At 38.2% G+C, this 20,008-nt stretch overlaps 1 protein-coding gene across 7 annotated transcripts in view; it reads right to left on the reverse strand.

Moving 5' to 3' along the window:
- LOC123759398 (sex determination protein fruitless) overlaps nt 1-20,008 on the reverse strand; it is a 91,584-nt gene that overhangs the window by 48,391 nt on the left and 23,185 nt on the right. For 6 of the 7 annotated variants that reach the window (XM_069335200.1, XM_069335201.1, XM_045744395.2 and 3 more), the window contains exons 2-4: nt 11,873-12,053; nt 9,348-10,485; nt 9,108-9,185 (exon numbers count right to left, since the gene is read on the reverse strand). In XM_069335200.1, the coding sequence (XP_069191301.1) occupies nt 9,108-9,185; nt 9,348-10,485; nt 11,873-12,046 (1,390 nt within the window). In that variant the 5' untranslated portion in view covers nt 12,047-12,053. Of the gene's footprint in view, nt 1-4,433; nt 7,514-9,107; nt 9,186-9,347; nt 10,486-11,872; nt 12,054-20,008 lie in introns of those variants that run through there. The other variant, XM_069335199.1, reaches the window with a different exon arrangement.

The raw sequence follows: 20,008 nt of genomic DNA on the forward strand, positions 1-20,008 counted from the left end.
ACACCATTTATAACAACAATGTCTGTTGTTATAAACCTCTGGGTGACCATTTGGTACAATATGTGGTCCGGCATGTTGTTGGCATTAGTGCGGACAACATCAAGGCGCAACTGCAGGATGCTGACATTCTGATCTTCAGTATCAGGAAGTTTCTGCATAGGATTAATGGTGAACTGTGTGATACCAGCACTCCCCTTTTTAATTTTCTTGACTCCCTTCCTCCTGATCAGGTTTGGATTAATGGCTCTATAAATTAAGAGGTGTATGTCCCCTGTCCCACTCAGTGCTTTCATTGGAAGGGTTTTCACCATACCTCACAAGGCTGCACCAATGACGTTAAATGTGGCTAATGCTCTGGTTTCCATTATACTCGTGACTGTGTTGATATGCTCTGCTGCCCCAACTGTGGTGGCGATCATGGCATCACCTTCAAGCAATGTCCTTCTTATGTATCAGTGCTCACTAAGGCTCTCCCCGCTGTCATCCTGCCTTCCAGTCGTGCTTTGCTTCGTCCTGATCCGGTTCCTCACCTGTTCCGTCCTGACTTCCTCTGACCTTCTATACATTTACCCCTTGTACTTCCCTCTGCTCACACCTCCCTCACTTTTTCCATGTCTGCTTCGCACCTGCCTTCTACACATCCTTCGCCTCCCACCCTCTGTCTCTTGCCTACATCCCTCGCTTTCTTTATTGCGGCAATACTTTACGTTCGCCTTCCGTTCTCTTTATTATTCCCGTCCTGCGTCCCTTTCCTCTCGTCTCTTTTACCTTTATCCTCACCCACACGGACGGCGTCGTTATCTTCCTGCCACTGTCACATCGTGACCGTTGATGTGTCGCTGTGCATTGTAGCACAAGCATCTTTCTACAGTACCTCTCGGGCAGTTGTCTGGAGGATACACCTTCATGCAAACTGCACGTATTGCGAAGAAGAATAAGAAATATTTGCCTGAGCATATGAATTGTGCATCTTGCAATGTATTTGAAAAATGATACGCCTTAGAAACATGATACAATACAATTCTTACAAGGAAAGCATTATTTGATAACACAAATCAATCAATCCAAATAACCAAAATTAAATGTCAGTACACAAAACATTGCTGATTTGTGAGAACGACACTAGAATTTTCACGAGTAAACATGCAGTCCCATTAGTGTAGTGGTCAAACGCTCGCCTGGCGTTTGAGAGCGTTTTGGGCTGGGTTCGTATCCTAGCCAAGGAGGATTTACTGGGCGCAAATCTTTAACTGTAGCCTCTGTTTACCAAACAGTAAAATGTGTACCTAGTTGTTAAACAATTTGGCGGGGTCGTATTCTGGGGAACAGCATTAAGGACCTGGCCGAAATGCTATGCATGCTAGTGGCTGTACAAGAATGTAAGAACTCTTGTACAGTATATATAAATAAATAAGAGGACACAGCAAACCTTCAATCTTAAGTTAATAAAATCTATCAATGGGCCACAGAAAATAATATGATGTTTAATGAGGATAAGTTCCAATTACTGTGCAATGGAAAAAAGTAAAAAGCAGAAACCACATATAATAAAACAATCAAACCACACAACTGAAAGAAAAAGCAATGTAAAAGATTTACGAGTAATTGTGTCCGAAGACCTTACTTTTAAAACACATCAAAATTGCTGTCGCAACTGCATGAAAAATGACAGAATTGATAACAAAAGCCTCCTAAACAAGAGATGCCACACCAATGATGTTAATTTTTAAGACACTTGGTGCTCTCTAGGATGCTGACCTGGAAAGCATGCAAAGATCTTTAACTGCTAGAATTCACTCAATATAACATCTAAATTATTAGGACTGCCTAAAAAAATTTAATCTGTATTCCCTAGAGCACAGATTGGAGAGATATTATATATAATAATTTGGAAAATATTAGGACTGGTTTCAAATCTGCACACAGAAATACCATCACACAAGACCAGAAGGCATGGCAGGATGTGCAAAATAGCCCCACTGAAGAGCAGAGGTGTAATAGGCATGTCGAGAGATAAATCGATCAACATCAAAAGCCCACGTCTTTTCAACAGTCTTTCCCTACACATCTAGGTGCATAACTGGCCGACCTCTTGCAGTGTTCAAAAGAGAACTTAACAAGCACCTTTAACCTGATTAACCAGGCTACAACTTATACGTCAGGCTGCGAGCAGCCACATCAAACAGCCTGGTGGATCAGACTTGCAACCAGGAAGCCTGGTCAGAGACTGGGCCATGGGGACATCGATTCCCATAATCTTCAACAGGTAGGTATGACTACTCAACCAATTAATAAGTGATCTGCCCAAATATCCAATACTTACTCTTGCATTATGTAATGACCTCTACACTAATATTGAGCTAGTCTATGTCAGTATATCCTGTTACTTAGATTTTCCAAAAAAATGTATCTCATCATACATAATAATTCATCATATAGCCTGACGATAAGAAACTTAAATGTTACTAGCAAATTTGCTTTGTAATCAAACACACACACCACCTCATGGTCTTACACCATATTTATTACAAATAATCTCTTAATAACTTTAGCATTCAAATTACCCAGCAGTTCCAAAAGTGTTTGTGATGACAGATAATCTTAATGCTTATGTTTTAAAGGTTCTTGCTATGTTTACATTTATAATGGCATTCAAAGGTCACATACAAAGGTTACAGCCCAATATGTTGCACACCGATATAAATGTATGAATGACGTATTAATACAAATATTTAGAAATGTACAATATTTATTAATATAATTTGTTTTATTAAGTACAAACAATGATTTGTATAAATGACACTAAAAATTGTATGCACAATCTAGTCATGATTTAAATCATTTTAAGGGATATATGAATTTTGCATTTAATGAAAATTGAAGGAAGCCAAATTATCTTTCTTGGCTAAAATTTTACTTCTAAGAATCCATAATATTTTTTTGAATTCCCCAAATTCTCTTTTATATCCTTCCTTCATCAGTCACTTCACTATATCCCACTTTCATCTGTCACTTCTCTAAGTAACTCGTTTACTGTATTACAAAACAATTTTTTTACATCACTTCTTTCAATGTTTTAAAAACAAAAATAAATTTGATTTGTTAAAATTTAAACAAATTTTTTGCTGAATCCTTTATTCTGAAATGTATATTATTACTGTATTAGTAAATCTTTTAACAATACTTAATTGAACTTTTACATTACAATCATCATCTGCTTTGCACAAGTTTCCACAGCAAAGGCTGGTTTGAAATTTTTGCTTAGTCTAATTAGAACATTTCCTAAATCACAGTTGGTGGATCTTTGCCAAACCAATGCCAAATCTATCAGAATACATTATATGATGCATTATTATATTTATAATAATAATAAGAATAAGAATAATAAAAAGGATTCCAGAAGAACCAAACTTGAGTACCCAGAACTAGAATCTTTGTTGAATCTCAAATGAATTCACTAAATTTTGTACCAAAAATTAAATTATAGTACTAAAATCTCTTGCGAGCCTCTACAAGAGAATCTTAAATAAAATTGTCATATGACAGGCATTTAAATACTGTACTCTTGAACCTGCCCCCAAGTAAGTATAAAATACTTAAATGACGATGTTTACAGGATGAATACATTTGGATAAAGAAAATGGGTAACATTTTGAGGATATTTTAAATTTTGTATAGAAAGCTAATTTTATTATACAATTTCCCACCAATCCCCTTACCTTACTTTTACTATAATTATATTATAAATATTTTCAGGGAAGTATAACATTTTTAAGCTGGTTTAACAGCATTTATATTTGACACGCTGAAACTTTTAAACTATAATAATTACCATCAATTCAATGTTATGCAGTTAATTTTCAGTCAATTCTATATCACTCTAAGGTCTAAAATTTAGTAAAAATTCTAATTACTGTACTATACATTTAAAATAAAATATTCTTGAAAAACAATAAAATCTTAAAATATAGGTAGCTGCTCTTTAAAATAAAGAAATTAGTATTTGAGACATTTTATGAGTAAGGATTATTATATATATATATATATATATATATATATATATATATATATATATATATATATATATATATATATATATGACAATGTCAGACCACGGAGGAAAAATGAAACAGGAAATTTCCTTAAGTACTTTCGTATATTAAATACATCTTCAGAAGGTCTAAGGAAATTTCCTGTTTCATTTTTCCTCCGTGGTCTGACATTGTCACATTCTTAATCACGTGTTTATTTTCGTGATATACACACATATATATATATATATATATATATATACATACATACATACATACATATATATACATACATATATATACATACATATATATACATACATATATATACATACATATATATACATACATATACATACATATATATACATACATATATATACATACATATATATACATACATACATATACATACATACATATACATACATACTTATACATACATACATATACATACATACATATACATACACACATACATACAGTATTAATATACTGTATATGAGATTTGAACTCGGGCCTGAAAAATAGACCGTCATCCTACCAACCAGGTCATTGATACTCACAATAAGGATCCCTTAAGGACCTAAATGGCACCTAACTGAGACTTTAAAATCTACCCTGGAGCACCACTAAGGTACCTTAAGGTAATCCACCCCCTTCATCCATACCATATAAGATGCACCCCTCAATCGTGTGGGTGATAATGTTATTATCCATGCAATTGTGGATTGCATCTTCACACACACACACACACACACATACTATACAGTATAATAATCTTAGACATTCTTCTTTTGAAACCCTCACAGGGTAAATAAAATAGTCAAAGAACAGGATTAGGTTTCTGACTATGTCATCAATTTAAACATATTCACTTGAGTGAAAAAATCTTAAACTAAGCATTATTGAGCATATCAAAATTATATACAAGACTTTAGATCTCACAGATTTGATCCATGATGACTTTGTAACGATCACAGATAGACAGTCTTTTGTTGCCGGAGACCTACGACTGAGTGTGAGGGCAACTGTAATTCTCTAAGCTTGTAATTCATTCATGTAACAGTAATTCTCTAAGCTTGTAATTCATTCATGTAACGGTAATTCTCTAAGCTTGTAATTCATTCATGTAACGGTAATTCTCTAAGCTTGTAATTCATCCATGTAACAGTAATTCTCAAGGTACACTTGAATTGCAAGCCGCCTCCATTTTTATTTTTAATTTTATAATGTATAATGAGTAAAAACAGCTACTAAACACTTCTGCAAACCCTGCACTTAAAATCATAACTGTTATCTTAATGCTGTATTATTCAATTCCAGTAAAGTATTTATTGTTTTCCTTAACCTTCATCGCCATGAAAAATAATGTTTCAATTATGCATACTCTGCTCTCAAATTTGATGTACATATTACATAAGCCCTCTAAAAACCACAAGGTTAGAGATATAGGGAAACGGTAGTGGACTGGAGAGCTAAATTAATAATACTATATCAATAAGTTTGACTTTAACGTAAAAAATGAATTTGTATATCATGTATATAAAACAATTTCTTGTGAAATGTATATATTGAAAATTAGTGAACACGTTGCTTTCACACTCAGGACTTATCTATATCAAGAACTGCACACTACCATCAACTATTGCACTGAGCATGTATTTGTACTGAGCGCTGTGACCTGCAAGTTATAGTGGCAAATGGGTACCCACACTTAAATACCAGTAGCAGATTTTCACAAGCTCACAAAAGATACTTGGTAAGACACAAGAGAAAAAATATTCTATTGCCAGCTCCAATTCTCTGGAAGACAAATCTGCAAACTAGCCCTTTTCAAGTCAGCCAATTGCCATTAGCACCTGGGAGACAGTAGTAAGGCTGCCTAGAGCTGCCTTGAGGATGCTTAAAGCACCATGTACCTCACAATATACGTAAGCTCCCTCCTTTTAAGTAATTTTACCCTAAACAATTACCTAAACTTAACAAATCTGAGACTGCCTCGGTTTCAAGGCATGAACAATTCCAACTATTTACAATAACATTACACATGCTTTGATAAATGATAAAAGTTATGTATATAGTACATACAATATATAATAACAGTGTGACACAGGAGACATGGATTAGATCCATGCACTTAACAGTCACCTCTTCTATTCACCCTGACTAAACTATTCTGTAACTTATCATCACTGGTCCCAGGCACCTTCATTTATAATTTGTTAAATACAATGCTTAGCAATTCATTATTATTAGCAATATACCTAACACAAATTGAAGGTTTAGAAGTTCCTTTGTGCAGTAAAAATAACAAAAATAATTTGATAAAACTAACAAGGCATTGAATGAAATTACACAAATCTTAGAGAAAAGCCTTTTAAAGGCACCCTGATTATCACAAGAGCTTTACTGCTCTCCATATCTCCATTTACATTTAGGAGCTTAATTATTGCACACTTTTTTCCACATTTAGAGAACAATAGTTAAAGAAGGTCACTAGCATACCACTGAATTTAAAATAAATATACTGTAATTATGGTTGAATAACATTATTCATCCGTATATAAATTTTCAGCCTTTGCAAAGAATGATGTTGATGGAATTGCCCATATAATAATGTGAGAACAGTAAGATTCTGTATACACCAGCTGATAATATATGAACTAAGAACTTTTGTTCATGCACGACACTTCAGGAAGTATTCAGTCCACCATCTCAGTGTTGTTTGCACGTGTTTGGAATGTGAGCTCTTCTGAGTAGATCAAAAACATTAATATTGCCTTGGTGTTCCTATTCCATCACCTTATTGTTGCTGTACATTGGAGTGAACCCATGTTATTCTGCCAACCAACACCATCACCATTACCCTAAGTAACTTTTGCAGGAATTTCCTGCATGGAGGCTTCTGATCTGCAAGATTCCTTCATAGGATACAGGGTGGAGCCTCCTTGTGGGTGGCTTGGCCAGTAACCTGCATTATCAAAATTTTTGATGCTAAAGCACTTGTGTCTGATGTGCTGATCTTCCCATGCCCTGTTTTCTGCCATCCACCGCCCAGCACCGAACAATATGGATAATGACATTACCTGCCACTATTGTGGGCCTTACAATTGCATGCAGGCGTTCTCAGCTTGCAGTGTGCTTACGAGCCACGTGCCTTAAAAGGTGAGCCTTCTGCTTGAACTTCCAGTCACAGTGGGAGCATTGAAACCGAGGTTCTACTCCACACTCATTCTTGATGTGGTGCTTGAGACCCTTGCGTGTCTTGTAGAGGCGCCCGCAGCGAGAACACTCGTGGGCGCACATCAGATGAGGCGCAGATAGGGTAGGTGTGGGTGGGGAGCAGCGTCCCCAAGGGGAGGACGGAGGGGGCCCATACAGCCCAGGAAAAGGTGAACCCAAGCCTGGGTGGGACCTTGTGGGGATGGGGGGCAGAGGGGAGCCTAGGTAGGGAGCCAGAAATTTGTTTTTCCATATCCCTGCAACGAGGAAGAGAAGACATCAGCTCCTACTTCCCCTCATGACAAAGTTTCTGATGGTAAGATACTTGGTGACAGAAGATTGGTGTGTGAGCAGTAGTGTCCTGTTGTGTACAGAAACTTGTCTTGGCTGTGTCATTTCAGAACTTATAAGCAATATCATAATTTTTTCTTCTTTGCAATATATTTCCGAGATTTTTTTGTGGTTTTAGCATTCATGATAACTTTCATTCCACACTCTAATGAAAAATAATTGCCTACCAGACCTAAAGAGCAATAACAGTTTCATTCAGTGTCCCATAAAACCTCCAACCTTTGTACATCCTCTGTGAAAATGTCCTTAAATCTGCATATTGTATATTACTTAAGTAATATTATGAGACGATTAGATACAATAAGATATCTTGACTTGATAGTGACAGACCACTTTTCAATGATCTTCCATTTTTATCTCACCACCTGATCACCAAAGGACTAAAACCACCACAAACAACAATGACCACGAATGACTAATGTAAAATCAAATAAAGTAATTCCACGTACTATGACCAAACAAGAGTGAGCAACCTCAATAAATTCACAAACAAGGATTATATCAACCACTACTGACAAATATATACTGCATAGAATGGCACCTCATTGGGTTTTCAAGGAAATGAACACACCTATTGGGCCTTCAACAAAATATCAACAAATATTTTTTGGCAGCGGGTAATTGGCACATTCCTGCTTTATTATTATAATTAAGAAAGAAAATTTTGAAGTGGAAGAATGATGATAGTCCAGTCATGCTCACATACTCTAAAATAATTTAGCCAAAAATCTACTCATAGACAAATGCACTTATTTGTGCATAGAAGGAAGTCATAACTACTAGTAAAAGGCACATCCTCTTACCACATAAAAATATGACAATCAGTAGTAGACACTGAAGACTGAGAGCAGTACGACACCATCACCCTTTGATCCACTAAGAATTACAAATACTGTACTGTACTACTAAGAATTGTATGGTAGTGCCCAATAAGTGTGTTATGATGTGGCTACTCTCCACCACGAGCTACAATCTACAGAGCTACAGGATAACTACACTACATTGGCACAAAATATAAAAGAACTAAAGACATAAGTGTATTCTGGTATATGGAATTTAATATACAAAAGTTGTATTTCTTAAATATAATTAAAACATTGAATAATGAGTTAAGGAAATAGCAAAATATATATATCAAATGTCTAGCTTCAGACAAGATTTTAACTGAAAAACTAAATTGTCAATGCAAACAAAGGCAAATTATTAATTAAATAAAAACAAAAGAATTTGTGCCAATCTCTACTTTGCTACTTGAATGAATGAAGCCTCTGTGGACAGTACTGTAGTTAACAGAACAAACACAATAGTGAAAATATATTTTTTTTAATTACTATTAAATTAAGAATTATGCAAGTTTGACAAAATTAAGAAATTATAGCCATTACTGTATATGAATTTTAATAACCTCCACACAGGTAATAAAATATTTGTGAAAAACCTTATGACTGCATTTTCTTCAGTCCACAGAAGCTACACAGGTTATATAATTTTTCACTTTACCTTGATTGGTGCTTTCTAAGGAAGGAAAAGATTCATCGCTGGCAGACGTGTCTGGTGGATATGGCCAGCCAAGGTAACCTAAGATGCAATTAAGATGGGGGTTAGAAAAACTTTACTGCATTAATGAGTATATTTTTTCAGGAAATAAGTCAAAAGTATTACAATAATTCCATCTGCTAGTACAGTAATACTGTTTAATGTGAGAACATATTTTGATCTACAAAGGTTATTAAAACTTACTGGGTGTATGTGGAGCATCCTCCGGTAGTAAACGAGATGTTGATGGCCCAGGGGTGTCTGGGTGGTCATGGGATGTTCGATCACTTATACTTCTGTCGTCACACTCATCATCTGACTGATGATTAACATCACTGCTGTTCTCATCGGGGCGGCCAATTCCTGATAATGGTTTATTTGGGCTGGAAGATCCATGGTCATGATCACTGTGGTACCTTGTTATACTTGGAGATGATCGTGGGATATCTATAAGACAATCTCCTCTTGATGATCCAACAAGGTTTTCAGGGGAAGGACTACTTGCTCGTAATGTTTCTCTTATTTCTCTTTCTCTTATTTCTCTTTCTCGCTCTCTTTCTCTTTCTCGTTCTCTTTCTCTTTCTCGTTGTAGTTCATGTTCACGTTCTCGCTCCCATTCTCGATCGCGCTCTCGTTCTCTATCGCGCTCTCGTTCTCTATCGCGCTCCCGTTCTCGATCACGCTCTCGTTCACGTTCTCGCTCCCTTTCTTTCTGTTGTTGTTGTTGGTCACGGAGAATAGGATGAAGTGGTATAGGAGTAATTGTAGCTGGAATACGGGGGAAGTGAATACTGTCCCCCGGTGAACCAGATGATCTGCCATCACTATCCCCACTTTCACCACCTTCGCCAGATTTTTGCCGGATTTTTCTCCTACGTTTTGCACGAGGAGAATCGCCATCCTCCCGTGTAGAAGGCTCCGTCACTGTTGTGGTGGCTAGGTTAGGTAATTTAATAGGAGCAACCAAATTTGATGATGCCAAACTCAGTGCTGGCGGCATTGTCAGGACAGTAGACAACACAGAAGGAACAGAGACAGGGGGAAGGGGGAAGGCATCTAGACCTGAACGACCACCTGTAACTTCAGGATGCGAGTTTTCTATCTTTAGCCGGTCATGGCTCGTGGGATGTGTAATATGTGACTCTGCTTCAATCTTATTGCTACCATCAGCCAAACCTTTAATTTTAAGTGACTCCGCTGTCTTTATTAGTGGTCCTAGTTGGTCCTGAGAGACATTTACTTCTCCCCGATACATGTAATCCAACAAAGCCTTGAGTTCATTATGTTTTACATCCTTTAATATCACAATGGGGTGCTTATCTGTAGTTTGAGCAAACAGTGTCTGAAAGATAAAAAAGACAATGATGGTAATAAGAACATCACCAGTCAGGAATTCTATTAGGAGAAACACTTAAATGATAACAAATCTACAATGATTGCTTTATTGTATTTCAAAAAATCCTCCCTTGATTTGTGCAAAAGTATGCATTTCTGGAAAATTTCTTCCTGAGTAAATCTGTTCAAAGACAAGGTAAGATAACTATGTATGGAAAAATATGCATCCCAGAAACTAATCTAAAATATATATAATTTTCTTGATCATATTTGCTCTGAAAAATTATAGGTGTGGCGGTGGTGGTGAGAAAGCAGAGGTGTGTGGCACGTGGAGATGGTGTAGGTAGGTGTATGATATGTGGGGATGATGGGGATAATGATGTTGATAAGTGTATGATAATAGTTATTAAGCTACACTGCCCCATAACAAAAATAGGAAATGTTTTAAGACCAACCATAACTGTTTTAAGTTTCAAGTACTGTAAACGCAATAAAGGATTCTCTTGATACGAAGAAAACAAAAAAATATATGAATGGTTAGCTCACTCATATCCAAAGAAAGAGGGCCTAAGTGTGAATCCCGGGCAGTGTAGGGCAATTTGGACATTCTTCCTTCACCCACCCTTCTACTCCTAGCATTAATTTTATTTATTTATATAGTAGGTACAACGGCTGTGGAAGTACATACATTAGTGACTGGATGTTATATTCTTGCAAAGCCATTAACATGCATAGCATTTTTGGGCAGGTCTTTAATCTAACCAATAAATGTAATAAGTACATTGTAACAGAGTTTGAGTTCTGCATAATAAAGACGCTATAAATTGATAGAATTGATTAGACTGCTGAAGTTGCATGTCTTTAGTATTAAATTGGGTGAGTGGGTAGCACAGGATATAGTGAGAGTTAATAGTACAAAGTGGGATACTATGAAGAAGAAATTAGGTACTTTATGGTTCTAATTTTGAATAAAGTATAAGTGGGAATTTTTGTTTAATTCATTACACAGTGAGTTCCGCATAAAGGGTCCTTTTACTTAAAAATGTAGTGTTTGCACAGATAGAATAAATGGAAATTTGAATGGGGTTCTGAAAAAGACATGTAGGATAAGGTTGCAAAATAAGCTGTGGTAGTGAGAGCTCTTAGTCAGCAAATGAGTTAAAAGACAGTTCATGTTCCAGTAACCATCCCAGTGTTAAGGAAAATACGTTGGGTACAATTTTAATTTTGGTAGCAAGATTCAAACTGTTTCTGTACATTGTTGTCAGTGCTTTGCGCTATTTTCTACCCCAGCTCAATCTATGTAGCTATAAATCTGCAATGACTGTGCATTTATATATTTACTGCTACATTCTAATGATATAGATGGTGAAAAAAATGTAAAAAATAATTACCTGGAAGTATGGAGAACATGCTGATAAAACAACTTTGTGTGCTTTGAGCATACGACCCTCGGCAAACAGTGTAACATCCACCAGGGATTCGCTGGCCAACAAGTTGTCAAAAACAGCCACCAGAGTTGACCCATGGTTATTCCACCGCAGGCAAAATTGTTGCTGATCCATCATTTTGTCACTGAAAAAAATAACAATTATTCATTAGATATAGATTGCATATATTTTTAAGTTAAATTAGCTAATTAGATACAATAGTTGAATTAAAAACAAACTCATATTAAAATTAAAATGGGCATATTACGAGTTTTTTTTATAAATAATATGAGTGTGATTGAGAAAGGTTATTTTTGCAGAAGATTCAGCTACTTGAAACAAAAGTTCCAAGTAACACGGGCCATGGTGAGCCCATAGTAGACCTGTTTGAGGAAGGTACTCTAGGATGGGATCTCTCATATGAACAAGGAGCCTGACAGCTGAGTGGACAGTGCTTTGGATTCGTAGTCCTGAGGTTCCAGGTTCGATCCCCGGTGGAGGCTGAGACAAATGGGCAAAATGTTTCTTTCACCCTGATACCCCTGTTACCTAGCAGTAAATAGGTACCTGGGAGTTAGACAGCTGCTACGGGCTGCTTCCTGGGGTGTGTGTAACAAACAGGCGGCCTGGTCAAGGATTGGGCCGCGGGGTCGCTAAGCCCTGAAATCATCAAGTTAACCTCAAGGAATATAATGGAGGGATAGCTTAAGTTACTCAATCCTTCTGAGATGTATCTTACTGTCTCAATAAAAGTACTTGAACTTGAAGGGAGTATAATTATGAGGCTGGTGTAATGAGTAAAGTTAATGTAAAGAGCATGGGGCATAGTGCTGGGTTGAGGGAGTGAGGGAATGGATGGTAGAAGGAGTGGGTCAAGCTAAGAGGATAGGTTAAGGGAACTAAATCTCACGAAAGCTCAAGAAAAGAGGATATAATCATGACTACAAGATACTGAAGAGAAGGAAGGTGGTGGTGGAGGAGGAGGAAGATGGTGGTGGTGGTGGAGGAGAAGAAAGGTGGTAGAAGATGAGGAAGGTGGAGGAAGGTGGTAGTGGTGGAGGAGGAGGAGGAGGAGGAAGGTAGTGGTGGAGGAGGAAGGTGGTGGTGGTGGAAGATGGTGGTGATAGAGGAAGGTAAGTGGTGAAGAAGAAGGAATGTAGTGATGGTGGTGGTGGTGTGATGGAGGAAGGTGGTAGAGGAGGAAAAAAGGTAGTGGTGGTGGTGGAGGTGGAGGAGGAGGGAGGAGGGAGGAGGAAGGAGGAAGGTGCAGATGGTGCAGAGGAAGAACGAAGGGAAACAAATCAGCTACCAGGTCAATATAAGGAAGCACTGTACTCATATCCAGTATGGGTGGTCATCAAGTGGAATGCTCTGAAAAAAGTTGTGGAAGCCACTTCCACTTTAAAGCCAGATTCGACAGAGAATTCGAATGCCAGAATAGTTAAATTGTAATGCAATGAAAACAAGGCTACTAGTCTTGGTTTACTGTGTAAAACTATTCTACTTAGTTCTATCTTCTCACATAGCCTTAGATGGCCATAGCCATCACTGACAATTGGTAGCCTTAGCCATAGCCTTAGATGGCCATTCCATGCTTATCACTGACAATTGGTTCAACATGATAATTAATATTAAACATTGTTTCATCAGAAACAATGGATTAGCTCGATTAGGATTAGCATAATCCTTACAATTACGCTATATAAATTTGATTGTTTTAGTGCTAAGACTATCCTTCAAAATTTTAAGATATAGCTTAAATTATTGTAAATTAATTTAACATTTTCTGATACAACATTGAAGTAACCCCAAAATTGATTAACTTAATCAATTATTGAACATGCTTATTCAATAAAAACCGTAGTTGTTTTATAACGAAATTATTATTACTTAAATATATCGCAGTCACTTAATTTTGTTCACCATTCAATTAAGTTAAATCTAGTTTTATTAATCCCTTCATAGACTAAATAACAAGTACTGACAAGAAGGGAACGGTATATGCTGGGTGGAGGGTAATGGCGCGCGCTACACTGTACGACCTATTCCCACCCAAGCCCATAGTAACCCACCAGGCTCCACCCCAACCACAAGACCCCTGAACACCCCTCCTTGCCAGACCCAAGCCAGAGAAATTCCTTCCCATCCGAATTCTACCCAAGACAGCTAACTCCCTCCCTGCCGGGCCCCACCCCAGGCTGCACGGCCCAGAACACCACTTCTCTTCTAGACCTTGTTCCAGATCATTCCCTGCCGGACCCCACCCCAGACCACAAGACTCCAGACAACCCCTCTCCCTGCCGGGGTTCCACTGCAGACGGCAAGACCCCAGACAGCCCCCCTTCTCTGCTGGGCTCCACCCCAGACCACAAGACTATAGACAGTCCCCTCCCTGTTTGGCCTCATCCCAGACCACGTGACTCCCCAGACAGCCTCCTCTCTGCCAGACCACAAGACCCCCCTCCCAGTCTAGCCCCACCCCAGACCAGACAGCCCTCTCCTTGTCTAGCCCCACCCTCAGACAGCACCTCCCTGCCGGACTCCACCCAGCAGGGTTGGAAATAGTGCTCAACCGTCCAAGTGGTTGGGCACTATTTCTCCCCCTTCCCCTCCCCCATCCCAAATCGTTGTCCTGACCCTTTTCAAGTGCTACACAACCGTAATGGCTTGGCGCTTTCACCTGATAATTTCCTCCCTCCTTGACAATCCCCTCCCTGCCGGACCCCACCCCAGACCACAAGACCCCCAGAAAGCCACCCCCTCCCTGCCAAGCCCCACCCAAACACACCTAGCCTACCGCCCCACTGTTCAATACTGCACGCGTATTGACTCCGTCCTGCAAGCCTCTCCCACCTGTTAATTTGCTCGTGAGTAGGCAAATCTGAATTATATAGAGAATTATTCATACAGAAGAGATTAGATAGAAACTTAAATATTAAGAATACTCTAAACACAATTCCAAGGTATTTAAATGTCAATTCTTGACATTAAATTAAAACAATTACCAAAGATTACCTCAAGTCCATCACTTCCTGAAGTTGTAATTGGTTATATACAAGCATTTTCTGTGGTAAACAAAATATTGCAGACATCACTAGCTTAAGTCGCCTTCTAGGACGTGAAATCTCACTTGAGGCAGGTCATGTCACTGCCAACTGTCGGCCTAAACATTTGTCATCGCTTTTTTACATATTGATCAACCTACTCAAGTGATTCTTGGTGACAAATCGACACCTTTCGAACTATCGGAGCCTATATACCCTAAAAATTACCTCCTGACGACTGTATTCCCCCAAGGAACTACCTCCAGACATATACATATTCCATGGAACTACCTTCCGAGGCTATGACGGGAGACATCTGTCACGCAGGGTGCAGTCGCACCTCCACAGATCTCCAGTATCAGCTCTTGATACTGGTAATGGCTCAAAAGGGCCACAACTTACGGGCTATTCATGCCCGTGCCACCTTTTGGGTGGTTTAATCTTCATCAATCAATTCTTCCGACGCCTACATATCCCATACCTTGTAGAGCTGAGGCAAAGTGAAATTGACACCAGTAATTCCATCTATCATCATACAATCATGCAAGAGGAGCCACACATCTATGGATCATCCAATAAAATCAGCAGACTTCTAGATGTTACTACTGCTCGGCTTAGACTCGGTTACAAGTATCTCTGGGAATTTTCATTATCTGCCGATGTAGACCTGATCAAATGTAAACTGTGTCAATAAAATTATTCGCACACCCTCCGTCGCTATGTGATGGAGTGCGAAATGATACGTGAATTTAGGCAATTCTATAACAAATGTCAGGCTGCGAGCAGCCGCGTCCAACAGCCCGGTTGACCAGTCCAGCTACCTGCAACCCGTTCTCGCAAATTTAATAAGTCAATATTGACTTATTAAATATGTGCATAGGTGACATACTTAACATAATAGCTACCCTTAAAAAGATTCATAGAAAACACCGACCTTACCTAACCTACTTAGTATGTTAAGATAAGCATCTTATTGCTTCGTAATTACAATTATTACCTAACCTATAATAGGTATAGGTTAAGTAATAATTGTAATTACGAAGCAATAAGATGCTTATCTTAAGATACTAACAAGGTTAGGTAAGGTCGGTGTTTTCTATGAATCTTTTTAAGGGTATCTATTATGTTTAGTATATCACCTATGCACGTAGTTAATAAGTCAATATTGACTTTACGAATTTGCGAGAACGGGTTGCCACCACGAGGCCTGGGCGATGATTGGGCCGCGGGGAGGCTAAGCCCCGAAACCATCATTAGGTAACAAGGTAAGTAGTTACTCCATTAAACTTATCATTAATTTAACTAAATTATTGATAAGTTATAACTAAATATAACTTACTAAGTTATAACTTTCGGGGATAACATAATTATTGAATTGTTATCCCCGAAACGCTTTGTGAAACAGTAGCTTTATTAAATATGCTCCTTTATGTAACGAATAAGCAACTACTGTATCATGTTCTTTAGAATATGTTTTAGATAAATACTATTATACCGCTCACTAAACTAAACTAAAAAGGTCTAGATAGTTGAGAACACTGCTCTTGACAGCATAATCATCCCCGAATCTTTGTCCTTATTACTAGCACTAATTTCAAATTCAAATGTTTATTCAGGTAAAGTACATACATACAAGGTGTGATACAAATATTGATTTATTTATAGATAGAGCTAGTACATACAATGCTTAAAAGCCACTATTACGCAAAGCGTTTTGGGTAGGAAAAACACTAAACACCTAAAACTTAATAGTTTTATATATAGCAGACAGACGATAATCAATTTCTTTATTATGCACCCCATACCCATCCCTTGGGCGGTGATGTAAAGGATTACAGAGGCACATAATCGGTTCAGGAACTGAACCCTCTAGTTCGTTTAGCTAATTAAATAACAATTTTTGACGCTAGTTACAAAATTATTAATGTTATATATACATGTACACATTCTCATACATACATGTACATATATATATAAGTATACATTCAGATGCATCAAATAGCAATTGATCTATCCTCCCGTCTTCGCATTTTGATGTAAATGACGCAAAAATTTCCAACGGATAAAATATGATGTACTATAAATCACAGTGGCTTCCAAACAACCACGTTTTCTATGTCTGGGTCCACCTGTTAGTTTAGGTTAGGTTAGGGCCATATAGCACACCAATGACGTGACAACTGGAGAAGACGGACTGCTCTGAAGCAATACAGGAACATAGTTTTTTTTACCAGTGCCAAAATGTAATAGTTTGACCTGAATTTAACTGTTAGTTATTATCCCCCAATTCGTTACTAATTTATTTATTGATTTATATACAAGAAGGTACATTGGGGGTTAAGAGAGAACATAGCAATAAAGTTGATTTTACAATCTTGTAAAGCCACTAGTACGTGTATACGTTTCAGGCAAGTCCTTAAACTAACAGATAATTTTAAGTAGAATTTATATTACGTAACAACTAAATGTCATTTGAATTTTTACACACACTTAGTGCACATGGAAATGCAACAGTATCAAATAACGTTCAATGAGTATTATTATTAAAACCTATTACGATACTGGGACCAGTAAAGGTAAATACAGGTAAGTTCCCCATGCAAACACCTCAAGAGATGAGGACCCCGCCCCTCCACCTCCCCCCCTGAACCATGCCAGATCAACCTCTTAAAAATAACGTCACTTTTGGCTCGTATGCGCGCTATGGCCAAATTTGGACGTAATTTGAAATGAAATCGACTGACAAAAGTGACGTACTGTTCCGTTTTCTGTTTGAGTCGTCTGGCGACACCACCAGAAGAGCGCCATCTGTTGACAACCCGAGTACACGTTTGGATCCAGTATAGGGCAGTTCTTGTAAAATTTATGTATATATGACTTGTATTGTATTAAATAAAGATAAAAAAGTATAGGGTAGTTGTCATGATATATTTTAAGGAGGGGGGAGGTAATTATTATTATTTACAGCATTAAATATATAGATTTATCATTTGTTTTGTGTTATTTGTATTAAGTTTTTTATTATTAACAAGCTAAGGTACACACGGCAATGTGCTGCTACCCTATTCTATATAATTATAAGGTGTAAATAAAAAACTAGCTATACGTTCATCTAATATCCCCATCTCGCAGGACGGTTAGTCATACATGGAATCAGGACTTGAGAATGGTCCAGGACAGACCGAAACGTCGTCGTCCCTTCAACTTCTAGTGTGTGGTCTGGTCAACATACTTCAGCCACATTATTGTGACTCATCGCCTGCACATGGAATCAGGATATAACATGCAATGCAAGGCTGATGATGTATTTAGTCTGCACTAATAACATCTTGCTACAGCACAAGAATAAGCTTAGGTAAACACAGCAATGTGCTGCCTGCACCCGTCGCACGAGACAATTTCAACCGCAGAGATGCATCTAAATTCATAATGAACACTACTACTATACGAATAATTGTAAACTTGTCTTGTAAATAAATAAATGTCCAACATGGATCCGTTGTTTTCAGGGTACTTTTATACTGATAAAAGAGCCAAAAGTCTACCCCGGCTCTTCAAAATTTTGTCAATCAGGATGATTGTAAAGTCAAAAACAGAAAACGGATGTTTAGTGTTTAGAAAACGAGATTAGAAAAAAATGGTGCCGGTGCTGCCATCTGTTGACAACCTGAGATGAACTGGGCGAGCGTCCTCACCTAATGGGCTGACAAGGTCGAGCTAGGCTTCAACTCCTGTCTTCCAAACGTCCTTAGATCAATGCAATGAGAGTTCCCGCGCGTTTCTCATATCCGCAATTGGGTTATGTGTGCGTTAGTTTGCGCATTTACCAATTTGAGCAATAACAGTAACTAGTTATTCATTATTATATAATAAATAGTATGGGTAACACTAATAATTTTAACCTTCCTAGCTAACTTTTAGGATTTTTAGATCATGCGCAAACCCCATATGGCGGCAACGATGTTTTGCAATACCCACCCATAGAGAGCAGCGTTATTACAATACTAGTCCACAAAGAACTGTTATCACAATAGCAGCGACCCAAGCACAGTCTGTTAGACGAAGCTCTGACACGTCAAGCCTGACCCTGGGGAGTAGAACTCCCAGAACCTTATCCAGGTACAATCCAGGTACCAGCCAGCCAGCCCATGGAGAGGATAACGCCATGTTAGGTCCTGTATCGTGACCTGTGCATGTCGTGAAAACAACGCATCTTCAGGCAGGGTGCCGGGTAAGATATTATATAGTACGGTATTTAACTAATAAACAATATTGAAAATTACCTGATCTAACTAACGTCACGTTTTTATTGCTTTAGATTCAGCTACTGGGAACCAAAAGTTGCAAGTAGCACGGGCTATGGTGAGCCCGTAGTGGACTTACCTGGCACAGGAGCAGGGCTGTAACGGCCACCAACCGAATACGTCACGTATTCCAGCTGTAACTGGCCACTAACGTCACGTATTCCAGCTGTAACTGGCCACTAACGTCACGTATTCCAGCTGTAACTGGCCACTAACGTCACGTATTCCAGCTGTAACTGGCCACTAACGTCACGTATTCCAGCTGTAACTGGCCACTAACGTCACGTATTCCAGCTGTAACTGGCCACTAACGTCACGTATTCCAGCTGTAACTGGCCACTAACGTCACATATTCCAGCTGTAACTGGCCACTAACGTCACGTATTCCAGCTGTAACTGGCCACTAACGTCACGTATTCCAGCTGTAACTGGCCACTAACGTCACGTATTCCAGCTGTAACTGGCCACTAACGTCACATATTCCATACATTACCTCCCAAAACAAAAATATATCTAGAGTTTAACATATATTTAACTATTTGATATTTTACTTAGGAATTGGGAAAACTTAACGGTATGAGCTGCTGGTTAGTTCCAAAGGTAAAACTTGAGAAACGTATCGATCACGAACAAAAAAATTCTGAAAAAAATCAATATATAAACCTGTGAAACACATGACCTCACAGAGTCCTAATCACGCCAGAAAGTGATAGGAAAATGGGTATAGAGGATACGAGAAGAGCCACCACCTC

This window comes from Procambarus clarkii, chromosome 32 (assembly GCF_040958095.1).
Source record: "Procambarus clarkii isolate CNS0578487 chromosome 32, FALCON_Pclarkii_2.0, whole genome shotgun sequence".
NCBI classification, from domain to species: domain Eukaryota; kingdom Metazoa; phylum Arthropoda; class Malacostraca; order Decapoda; family Cambaridae; genus Procambarus; species Procambarus clarkii.